Source organism: Protopterus annectens, chromosome 11.part0 (genome assembly GCF_019279795.1).
Source record: "Protopterus annectens isolate FY-2018-M chromosome 11.part0, PAN1.0, whole genome shotgun sequence".
In the NCBI taxonomy this organism is placed as follows: Eukaryota; Metazoa; Chordata; order Ceratodontiformes; family Protopteridae; genus Protopterus; species Protopterus annectens.
In genome coordinates, this window is record NC_056745.1 from 389076423 (window position 1) to 389088892 (window position 12470).

The following is a 12470-nucleotide window of genomic DNA, read 5'->3' on the forward strand; positions in this document are numbered from 1 at the left end:
TCAAACAGTCACAGCCCTTAAGGCCAAACACAATGCCAGACACACTAGTCATTGGTGACTCCATAGTCAGACACACTGTCGTCCCGCTCACCAGACTGAGTAAGGAGAAGGTCACAGTAAGCTGCCTGTCGGGCGCTAGAATCCGCCACATAACGCAAGCACTCAGGTCTCTCAACAGCAGGTACAAATATGACTCAGTCATTGTCCACGCTGGTGTAAAGCGACCTGAGACGTACCTCCTTGGACTACATGAAAAGAGACATTGAGGAGCTCTCTGATTATGTAGCCCAGGCAGGTATGACCCTGACCTTGAACAGTATCCTACCTTCACCAAGAATGATGCCACAATACAGAGATAAGATGATCAGCTTTAACAATTGGCTTAAACTCTGGTGTCATTCAAAGGGGATCCAATGTCTGTCTGCCTGGGATGACATGCTGGACAAGCCACGCTGCTTCAAGGGACGGCTTGCACCTGTCACCCTGGGATTCGGATATTGGCAAAGGCTCTTGCCACCCCATAGTGCCTTTTTAGGCAAGGCTCAAATTCTAAACCTACCACCCTAGAACACAAAAAGGAAAAAACTAAGGGTAATGCTGCTCAATGCCAGAAGTCTAAATCTCAAAATGCACGACTCGAGACCCTTCTCAGTATGGAGAACATCGATGTCTGTGCAGTGACAGAAACCTGGTTCAAGGCTCCTGAGAGCACCCCAGCACTATCAGGTTTTACCTCTTATCATGCGTTCCGCCCCAAAATCCGGACAATACCAAGAAAGGAGGGGGTATCCATATTCATCAAAGACACCCACACCTCAAGACTGGTGGCAACGCACGATGCATCGGAGACCATCCAGGTGCAATTAACCATAGGCAAGACTGCTCTGCAAATTGTAGCATGTTACAGGCCACCCTCACAAACTCAGGAACCTCACATGGCCTTCCTGAAAACACTAGAGGGATAAATGTATCACCAAACACCATCATACTAGGTGACTTCAATTACCCTAATATAGACTGGGAACACTACTCAAGCCCAAACACCCTAGCCCAAAAGTTCCTGGAATTCATAAACTCAAATGCCATGGAACAACTAGTCACCATCCCCACAAGAGGAGAAAACATACTTGATCTCATCATCACGAACATGGGAGCACAATGTTCAACACCGGAAGTATACCCCTCACTGGTGAGATCAGATCACAAACTAATCTCGCTGGAGGTCCTCATCCCACCCCCACCTGAAATAAAATAGACCACACTAAAGTTCTTCTAGAAGCTGACTTCTCACTTCTACAGACTAGTGTGGTCTCCTTTAAGGCCCCGAGCCGACGGAAAACAGTACTCAAGCCGCTGAATCACTTACAAATGCCTTCTACCAGCACCTGCAGGACTGCATGGATAAGGCAATCCCAAGCAAAACAAAGACTCTTTGTACCAAAGGCAAGCGTCCACTCTGGTGGACCCCAGCCATAAACAAACTCTACAACAAAAGGAGGAAGCTACTACAAGATAGAGCAAAATCCTTAAAAGGTAAGACACCCTTGATCACTATAAGTAAAAAACTAAGAGCTCTCATAAAATCATCCAAAGCAAATTTTGAGAGAAAAATAGCTAAAGACTCAAAAGACAATCATAAGGCCTTCTTTAGCTATGTTAGAAACCTGGGAGGAAACTCCCAGATATGCTCAGAACTAGTTCAAAATGATGTGAAGATCACTGATCCTACAGACATTGCCAACATACTGGCTGACAGGTTCAGTGCAAACTTCTCCCCCCCCTCCCCCCCCAACCGGAGAGCTATCTATACCACGCGACTGCAGCCCCCCAAACATCTCCAAGCGCCAAGTGAGAACTGCTCTCTCCAAAGCAAAAAACACAGCATCCATGGGACCTGATGGTGTCCCCGGCTGTGTGCTCCACGAACTCAACGAGGAATTAAACCCACAGCTAGGACAGCTGTTTAATCATAGTCTTACCTCTGGATACGTACCCAGGGAGTGGCGCACTGCAACTGTGGTCCCACTTCACAAAGGTGGTGCCTCCACCGACCCTGGAAATTACCGGCCCATTAGCTTGACAAGCCTTATCTGCAAAGCCATGGAGAGGATCATAATGGACCTCATAAATAAAGACATAGGGAATTTGCAGACTTTGGATCCATCCCAGTTTGGCTTTGTCAAAGGCAGATCATGCCTTCTAAACTTGGTTGACTTTTTGAAACAGTCACCAAAGCCATTGATGAGGAAAGGCAGTCCATACAGCCTACCTCGATCTGGCGAAGGCCTTGATACAATACCCCACTCGGGTATCATTGAAAAACTCATCAGCTTAAATGTTAACCCATACATCACAAGATGGGTTGCAAACTGGCTCAGTGACAGAACCCACAGGGTCAGAGTTGCTGGCGCCATGTCAGACACAAAGCCTGTCACAAGTGGTGTACCACAGGGCTCAGTCCTGGGCCCACTCTTGTTTGGCATCTACTTTTCCAAGTACAAGCAAACACAGGAGGGTTATGGCTGACAAAGTTTGCAGATGACTGCAAACTGGGCGCCATAGTAGAAAACACATCTGACACAGATATCCTTCAGAAGGGTCTCACAGAAACGGATAGCTGGTGCCAGAGCCATGGCCTAAAGTTAAATGCCAAAAAATGCATAGTCATACCCTTCGGGAAAAACAAGGTTACCCCTAGCTACCAAATAGGTGGCAATCCACTGAGTACAGAAGAAGTTATCAGGGACCTGGGGACCCAGGTTGATAGTAGTCTGTCATTCGACACCCATGTAGCTAAAGTAGTTAGGAGGACCTTCTACATTGCCCACCTTATCATGAAGGGATTCTCATCTAGATCAAGGGAGGTCATAGTCTCCCTATACTCATCACTCATCAGACCAATGATTGAGTACAATGCCCCATTCGAATGTATCTGACCCGACACTTGCAGCAGCTGGAGAGGCCACAAAGTTCCTCACCAAAAGGATAAAGGGTCTCAAACATCTGTCCTATGCTGCCCGACTGAAAGAACTCCAGCTCTATTCAGTCGCACCGCTTGCTCAGAGGTGACCTTTGCCTAACATACAAGGCCATGTCAAACCCAGATTTGATGAATATGCTTCACCTCAAAAATCTAGATCCGTCAGAGCCACAAGGCGGAGACTTAAACCTCGACACGGCTATTAATAGGGCGTGCTGGAGGGATAGATTCATCACCCAAAGACTCCCTATGCTGTGGAATAAAATCCCGGTATATGTGAGGCAGAGCACCTCGCTGGCCTTGTTCAAGAGAAATCTTGACCAATGGATGGGAGATCGCAGATATACCCCAGGGATTACCTCAGTGTCACTGCTCAACAGAGGCACAGCAAAATAATGGGTATAGTTCCCCATACTAAAGGGGTGGCGTAAGCCACAAAACTATGGGCTAGGCTTGTAAATGCCCTCGGGCAGATAGCCTAGTATGAACCTATGAACCTATGAACCTATGAGACTGTGTTGTGAAGATATATCCCAAGCTAATATGGCTAGTCTGCAAAGGGGGTATGACCTGGATCCCATTTGCTTGTTGATGATTGATGTTCCACTAATGTCTGTAACCACTTGAAGACATCCCAAGGGCCAAATATTGTTCAGAGAATTCAGTGCCTTGATCAGGGCAAGCATCTCCTTATATTTATGTGCTTGCATCTGTTCTTGGTGTCTCACATCCCCTGCAATTTTGTCTTTCCTTTATCTGCTTCCCAAGCAAAGTCTGAAGCATCTGTGGTGACTGACTGCTTTGGAGCAGGGAGGGAGAAGGGGAGACCTGGACTTAAAGATATTTATTGTCTCTATCAAGTGATTTGTCTTCTGACAAACCCCAGAACTGTGACCTGAAACGATAAAGAGTGTTGATGCTGGGACCAAAGAGATTTCAGATACCACTGTATCTTTCTCATCTGGAGTCTTGACAGGGGTATTGTGAGAATCACAGATGTCATGAGACCCGAAATCCTTAAGTATTCCCTTGCAGTATCTGAAGTCTGAGTAGAAAACCTTAGAAGCAGAGTTAAATAAAAATCTATTTTTCCTGTGGAAGATAAGGTCTTTGAATGTAGGTGTCTAGATGACATTCCAGGAACACAACCCTGTGTGAGGGAGTAAAGAAAGACTTTTGAATATTATCTTGATATCCCAACTTGTGCAATAGATCTCTCACCCAAAACAGAGATTCCTGACATTTTGAAAAAGACTCTGAAAAGATAAGCAAGTCATCAACATACAGAAAAATGTGAATACCCTGTAGCCTGTAATGAGCTACAACTGGAGCTAGACACTTTGTGTACACTCTTGGTGCAGTGGATAGTCTAAAGGTTAAGGCAGGAACAGATAATGTGATCCAGACACAAAAAACATTAAGAAACTCCTGAAGTCTGGATGAATAGGAATGTGATAAGCATCTTTTATGTCTAGAGATACCTGGAAACTCAAAAGAGGAAAAAGAGGCAACAAGTTGTGAAGTGACACCATTTTGAATTTGGGCGCCATCACAAATAGGTTTGGGAAAGAAAGATCCAGACCTGGTCTCCAAGCATTTTCTTTCTTTCTTTTGGATTAGAAAACATACTTGAATACAACTTCTCTAACTGGAAAAGAAGAACTGGTTCTACAATTTCTTGAGACAGCATAAGATACTGAACAGGTGGAAACAAAACAGTCTGTTCTGCAAGATGATGAATGATTCATTGGAAAGGAGGAATTTTCTCCCACTACAATCTGTAATCCTGATGAATGATTTTCCAAACTCATTGGTCTGAAACAATCTGTTGCCAAAGAGAAAATGGAGCTTCATACTTCCTGTAAATGAAAGAGGGCCAGAGAGGGAGGAGGTCACAAGGTCTCTAGAATAGTCATTCAGACTTGTTGGAGTGTCCTTGGTTTTTGAGAGGTTTGAGACTTCTTTTTGGAAACTCATTGCCACTTCCTCTTAAATGTCTGTTTATCTGAATTTTGTTGAGACAGTTTATTCTGTTTTTTTTTTTTTTTTTTTGCCAGAAATGGATGAGGAGAAAGAAAATCCCTCGGACAATTTGGAAAGGGAAAGCTGAAAAATCATACAGATTCCCTGGATCAGCTTGCCTCTTGCATCACACTTTTTAACCTCCTCTGCAACAGAGGGGACAAACACTAAACCTCTATCCAAGGAAGAATTTAAAATCTCATTTTTAACATCATCTGGAAAGTTCTGAGAATGTAGCCAAGCAAACCTCCAGTACCAGTGGCCATAGCCCTGGAAGAAGTATCAACAGAGTCATGCAAACAATGAGTAGTGATCTGTGCAATAGAAGAAACTAAGTTATTTAAAGCAGATTTTTCTTTAGAAGAAGAAACTGTAGATAAAACATTCTTCATACTTTCACAATATGGCAGAATAAACATTAACATATGAGCCTGACATTTTAAAATTCTGAAATTCAAAGTTGCAGAAGTATACACTTTTTCCCATACCTATCAATAATTTTCCGATCCTTGTTTGGTAAAGCTTGAGAATGGTGTATAAAAATGTAAAAGACAGAAGAACTTTATACATCCTATCTGCATTTTGAGAGACAGCTGGCTGACTATAAGGAAAATTACAAGTAGTAAGACACACACTTTCTAAAGCAGACAGGACAGAAGGAATGGGTGTAGGTCCTGGAGAATACTTCTGTAAAAATTTGGAGTATTTTTTGAGGGACTGAGAAACCTCACTGTTCTATCACTGAAAACACTGGGACATGCTAACAGTAGTCTCAGAGAAAGAGAAATTCTACAGATAGAATTCTACAGATAGAATCAGAAGGAGAGGTCTCCTCTCAGTCTGAATCAAAAATCTGATGATGAAGCCTGAATCTATCCCTGCATCTTACTGTTCAGATTCAAAATCTTGAATCTCTTCAGGAAAGGAGGCATCCCTCTTTCTTTTATCAGAAACTACTCTACAAGAAAGAGCGATAGCCTGAATCAAACTCTGAGCCAGTCCCAGTAAACGACTTCTATCCAAAGACATGTGAGATGGAGTAGACACATGCTTGGTCTTCTGTTTCCTTTTGACAGGTAAATTGGGGCCAATCGTGTTACTAATGGCAGCAGCTGCTTCCCCAGGGATGGGCACAGCATTCTGACACAACAGGGAAACCTTCCCTATTTTCTCTCTCAGGACTGACAAGAGTGGTTCTCCCGTGCCCACTGAGAGGATGCAACAGCCACAGAGGACATTGCTAACCCCTTGTCCATAGTGGCTGTAGCTGCTACACCAGAGTGATCCAGGGTAAAACATGAGTGGTCTGAGGTACAACATATGGTCACAGCAGAGTCACACAGCTATGGCTGAGGCAAACTGCTAGCCTCCTGTGGTGGCAAAGGCTGTTTGATTATTTTTTTTCTTTTTGTGGCCATGGATTGACCATAGAAGTGAGAATCTGTAGCATGGTCAAGCCAGAAATGGTGCCTCTATCACGGGGAAAACAAGCAACAATTCCAGTAAAACTAGCAGTCCACAAATGTTACTTTATATATTGACAGAAAAAGACACAGTAAAAAGCACTTTCAAACATTATTGCAGCTCCACAACCTTAAAATAAACACAATTTCTCCACAGTAAATAGTTTATCAGTTATATAACACTACTTTCAAACTGAAAGAAACAATGAGCACTATGTTTAAAAATAAACTACATTATTGAGACAACCTATTAAAACACAAAACTCCTAGCTTTTAATAACTTTCCTGAAGAGGAATGTAATAACTCATCAGTAAAAATAAGAAAATGGAAGTTTTTTTTTCCAAAGGAAACTTATCTGCCCAGCTAAGGAAAGCACAAGCCAACCATCCATCATCAAATGCCTCAGAGGAGTATACTCTTCGGTGGCAGTAAAGTTCTGAAGGGCTCTGTGCCCAAATGTGTTTCTCAGTTGCTCAGACTGAGCTGCTTGATAATTCAGGCTCATGGAAGGTGCCCTGAAACTTTGGAAGCTGGCCATCTGTTATATCCTTGGCATGATATAACTCATATAACTAAAGCTACTGCAACAGTGATCAATATGAAAAACATCTGGGCTGTATTGATGAAACGAGAGTATAGAGACAGGAGTCAGTTAACTGATGAATGGAGTGACCATGTAAAGACAGGTGGTACAATCAGTAAAAATATACAATTCTGTGAAATCAGTGTGCAGAAACAAGCACTGTATGACATTTTTGTCAATGAACAATATAAAACTTCACCATTAACCAAAAGCAATGAGGTATATTTAAGCATCCATATAAAAGCACTTACCTTTCTGGGATGCATGTTTCTCTGTCTCTCCTTTGTACTCAAAACCAAGAGCTGACTAGAAACAGACAAATAAGATTCATGCAGGTAGTGAAATAAAGAAGTCAGTTCTTTACTATAATAATTTTAGCTGATTTTTTTTCTGCCAGATATGTTCATGTTACCTTATCTGTGCGATCCTTCTGAACACCATACTTTCCTCCAAAACCCTTGGCAGCATCTAGCTGTGATGAATGTTTCCCCACGTCTGCCACGTATTCATGTCCCAAGGCACTCTAAGAAAAAATAATGTAATTAGAAAAAAAAAACACCACACTATCATGTCTTCATTTATTAAAAAATTCCAAGCTAATTATAATTTGTAGACTGCAAAACAAAACATCTGATACAGGAGGACAAAAAAATAACTATCAGCTCTGGTAAACACAGAAGAGTCAAGAAAAATTCTGATTAAAGAGTAATGATTTTTCAAATGTACCAATGCTACCAGTGAACATTTTATATCAGTTTAAAAAGCAATACATCTTTATTTACTTGTTTTTTTGCTTTAATCAGGTTAGTCTATTAGATACATGGTTGTTTTCTCTACATTACCTGCTATGACTTCAAATACATTTGTTCTGCTTTTCCAACTCACAAATGGAAAATAGACTAGACACTGCTGCAAAGGGGAGTGTGACTGTCTAACCAACTACTAATACTATAAATAAACAAAAAATATTTACACCTGTGCAGGGAAGTAATTATTTTTGGAGTCACTTTCTCCCCACCAAAGTCTGTTTTTCCTCCTCTGCTTCCTTCCATCAGACGTCAAGCAACAAAAATAGCAGCTGTGTACTGCACAGAGTGTCACAATTCTGCATCAAGCATGGTAAAATGACAGGCTTGTTATGAATCTTTCTGGCATCAGAAAGTGCTTAAAAAGCTTTTGTTAAGCACCTCTTAGCAGTTAAGCTCTACTTTTACACTACAGTGTAAACATGATCAGTGCCAGCAACAACAGAACAGTGGTAAGATGATAACAGCTTTAAAAGCTGATATACACTTGTCTGCCAGACACAGACAGAAAGCATGACAGAGCAAAGTGCCTAACAGCATGTAAAGCCCCATACAACCCCAGAGGTACACTTCACTTCTGCCCACTGTGTAGAAGCATTGTGTGTAAAATATTTCACTCTATTAAACCTTTTCTTTTTGCTGTAACTAGTATATATGGAGCAGTTAAAGCTCCCTGCACTACAAAGAATTATGATTGTGTCTCTTTGATCATAAGTTTCATTATATGTTGTCAACACAAATGTTGAAATTCAACTCTTGAGCTTCACTTTGTTTCTCCCTCTTGAGGTGAATTTCTTGACACCCACATCTTGAACACTTTATAAACTGGTTATGAATGGAGACCGGATTCCTCTATATTCTTTCCATATAAGATGTCTTATGAAGAGGATCCTATTTAATGGGTCCTTGATTAGTTGGTTTAGCCTTTCCACCAATCCAAATTAAGCAACATTTCTTAAAGTTCCTATGCTCTGTGGCAAACCCTCTCCTGTGATGCCACATTCCATAACGTCATGAGCTGGATACATTACAGCACCCATTCTAAACACACACCAGTTTCCCGCTAGCAACTAGCAAGCAACTTCCTGCAAATCAAAGAATAATGAAGAAATTAAGCTACGTTACTATCAAGCCCCTCAACCAGCTGGACCACCTGCTGCTGGTCGGTGCTCCTTCTCAGGCTCTGCTCTCTGTGTTTTGTACAATCTCTTCAGATGAGGTGGGGATTTGCTAGGTGGAACAACGGAAGGTCAGAGACTATGCAGACAAAAGATGAAGGCTTCTGGCTGTAGCTTCAAACCTTCTAATATAGGCATTTATATGAGCCCCATGTGCTCACAGATGTCCTAGTAAATTTATCAAGTGGATATACAATGGTTCCACAAGAAAGCTGCCCCCACCTACTGGGTAATGAACCTTCATTTGCATGTCCACCTTACAAACTGGCAACAGACTTTGTCACACCTTTGGTTCCACCTCTGTATTACAAGAGTTACCAAAGTTGGCTCTAGTAAAAAAAGACCCCAGGTCAACGCAATAATGTTGGTGAAGTTGTACACAAAAGACCAAGTGGCGATGGCTTAAATGTCCAGTGTGGAGAAGCTCTGAAGCATGCACTGGAGGTGACCACTTCTCTTGTGGAGTGAGCCTTAACCACAGCATTCACCAGTGGGCTGTGAGCCACCTCAAGGCAAAAGAAATGTAGTTATCAACCCACCTGGAAATTGTATGCTTGGCGTCTGTGAGTCTTTCCCTTCCTGGAATGCAGCACACAAAAACAATAGCCCAGAAGACTAAAGTTCTGAGCTGGTAATGAGCTGCTTCTTGTCCCTTGGTACACGCTTTGAGTCTCTCCACCTTCATTTGTCTACTGTGGGACTCTGAGCAAGTGAGCAAATCACTGAACCAGATAGTACTCTCAGGTCATCCTAAAAAGGCACACTTTGTTCATTGGGCTTACCCAGTCAACAAATAAGTAAAATAAAAAAAAAATCATGTAAACATTTCAGGAAACACCTAAGCTTGCAGTGAACATCTTGAATGTGAAGCGTACTTTTTCATCTGATTTTTAAAAAAAAAGATGAGCAGAATGGTTCAAAGACAACTCAGAAACCCCCATCTTAGATTCATAGGTGTTTACTAGGCTAACGACCACAAGGGCCTTTTTAAACCTAGCCATGTATCCCAAATCTCTGACAAGTTCTGATACCCTTGATAAGTGTAAGCAGGGATTTGGGAGATGAAACATTTATAAGCTAGGGTCTGGGAGATGAACCATTTACAAATTGTTTGTGTCCACTAGAGGCATAGGTGCCAAACTAGGGATGAATTTCCTGTTCCCCATCCAGTTGTTCAAGTTCCACTTGAATTGGGTTAGGGAGGAGCTCTGCTTTACATGGATGGGGAGCCTGTTCCGGAAATGGGGGTGATCTCTGGAATATATACCTATATTTCCACCAGGTCCCATTTATATCACAGGCAAGGCTCAAGTCCTTAGAATGGGTAACTCTGGTGCTGCTTGTTTTGTGGATATGCAGGAGGTCCATCAGAGTGGGGTCTGACAATGCCCTGTATGTCAGGCATAGATCTCCTCTCAAAAGCCTGGAGGACAAAGAATACAAGGACAGAGCCTTGAGGCAGTCTGCACAGAGCATTTTACTTAAGCCCTGTATTCCTTTAGTGAGGAATATCTATCAACGTTCCAGTTGTAATATATGCCTGGTTAGGTACATACCAAGGGGGGCATTGTACTCAGGTTTGATGAATGCCAAATACAGCGGAACAATGACTTCCTTGGACTTAGATGCCATACCTTTGTTTATAAGCTGCGCAACATAGAATGATTTCCTCACTACTGTAGACATGTGATGGTCAAAGGCTAGATTACTATCTGTGTCCCTAAGTGACTGACTATTGGGTCAGCTCTAAGGGGTGAGTTGTCAATATGGTCATTACCAGAGGTGGATGACTCCCTGAAGGATACTATTACGCATTTCTTGGCATTTAGTTTTAGTCCATGGCTCTGACACCAGTTGTTTGTCTGTGTCAGCCCCTCCTGGAGAATATTTGTGTCAGTGTGGGATTCAATGACAGCTCCTAATTTGCAGTCATCTGCAAATTTAGTCAGCCAGAGACCACGGACATTGGCCTTGAGTTCACAGAAGTAAATGCCAAAAAGGACCGGTCCAAGGACTGATCCCTGAGGGACATCCCTTGTGACTGGCCTCTTAAGATACAGTGTTCTATACCTACAATAGGTCTCATTCTCTTAGACTGCCGTGCTGGATAATGGAAAAAAAGAAAGCACAGAAAACATCATATGGACACTTTGTGATGGTCAGTATATGCCTCCTCTTCAGCATATTTTAATAATGTCCTGAGATACCTGCCCAAAGTGGGCCTATTCCCAAAAAGGGGGCATGTAGAATAGTATACCTGTGGGTTTCCTTAAAGGATGAAAGCCTAATATTTATCTTGTACTGTAGATACACACCCAATGTTGTTGGTCTGACCACTGCACTAGGATGGGTGATATGAAAGACTCCTAAGGCAAATGGGAGAGATGAGACAGAAAATCTAGTTTCTAAAGCTCTGAGTGGAAAACTCTAATTGAACCTGTCCCTTGCCTTACATTCTTTACTCAGCAGCAGAATAACTAGATGTTGTGATCCCTGGGATCTATGCTTCAGTGATAAGATCATGTACCAGTCTGCCCTGGATTCATGAGAAGGATGTCACTCCACTCATTGGGGAGGAGAGTTACACTGGACATTTGTCTTGCTAGGTGATGATGGGTCAGATTCTGAGAATTTCCAGGTTATAAAATAGTATTCTGTCTGCATCAGAGATAACAGCCTTGATCACTATGACATGAACATGTGAAGACTAAGAAAGGGAGAAATATTTTCCCCTTGAGACAGCACTTCACAGGGGTGGAATGCCCTTGTTGCATATCTCAAGAACAGGGAAAGGCATGCCCATGCTGGTGGAAGGCGATGAGCACCAAGGAGAGATAAGTGCACACTAAAAAAGGCACTTATGTGCAAGGGGCCTGGGCAGGCCCTGTTCTGGCATCATATTTTACTTCTTAAATGTAAACTCCTATATCTGCCCGGTCCTACCCATTAGGCTTTAAAAAACAATTTCATATTAAATGCCATAATTGCCTCTAATCTCTCTGAATTGCTCTCTAAAACCCAAACTGCCTTCTCAAAAACTGAAAACTGGATGCACCAAAACCACCTCTCTCTTAATGCTAGCAAATCCAAAATTCTACTATTCCCACCCACTGAGAACTATTCCTTTAATAAAAATGATTTCAAAATCCTTAGCCAAACCAATACACCTATAGAAGTCATCCCATCCGCTAAACTGCTAGGTATAATAGTTGATGAACACCTAAAGTTCGATTTACATGTACAACAGAACATTAAAAAGACCCACCAAAAGCTAGGTATGCTGTATAGAAACTATCACTTTCTCTCCAACTCCACTAGACACGCTCTAGCCTCTACTTTTCCCCTTCCTTCCTAACTATATGGTGCTCCACTCCTAACGAACCTGTCCTCCTCCATTTCCTCCAAACTAGAAAGCTGCTACAATAAAATCTCTAAAT

General features: G+C 42.2%; 1 protein-coding gene across 1 annotated transcript in view; it reads right to left on the minus strand.

Moving 5' to 3' along the window:
* The window catches only part of LOC122815409 (src substrate cortactin-like), a 706001-nt gene that overhangs the window by 349377 nt on the left and 344154 nt on the right, over window positions 1–12470 (minus strand). The window contains exons 5-6 of the mRNA XM_044087879.1: window positions 7462–7572; window positions 7301–7355 (exon numbers count right to left, since the gene is read on the minus strand). Of these exons, the coding sequence (XP_043943814.1) occupies window positions 7301–7355; window positions 7462–7572 (166 nt within the window). The remainder of the gene's footprint in view (window positions 1–7300; window positions 7356–7461; window positions 7573–12470) is intronic.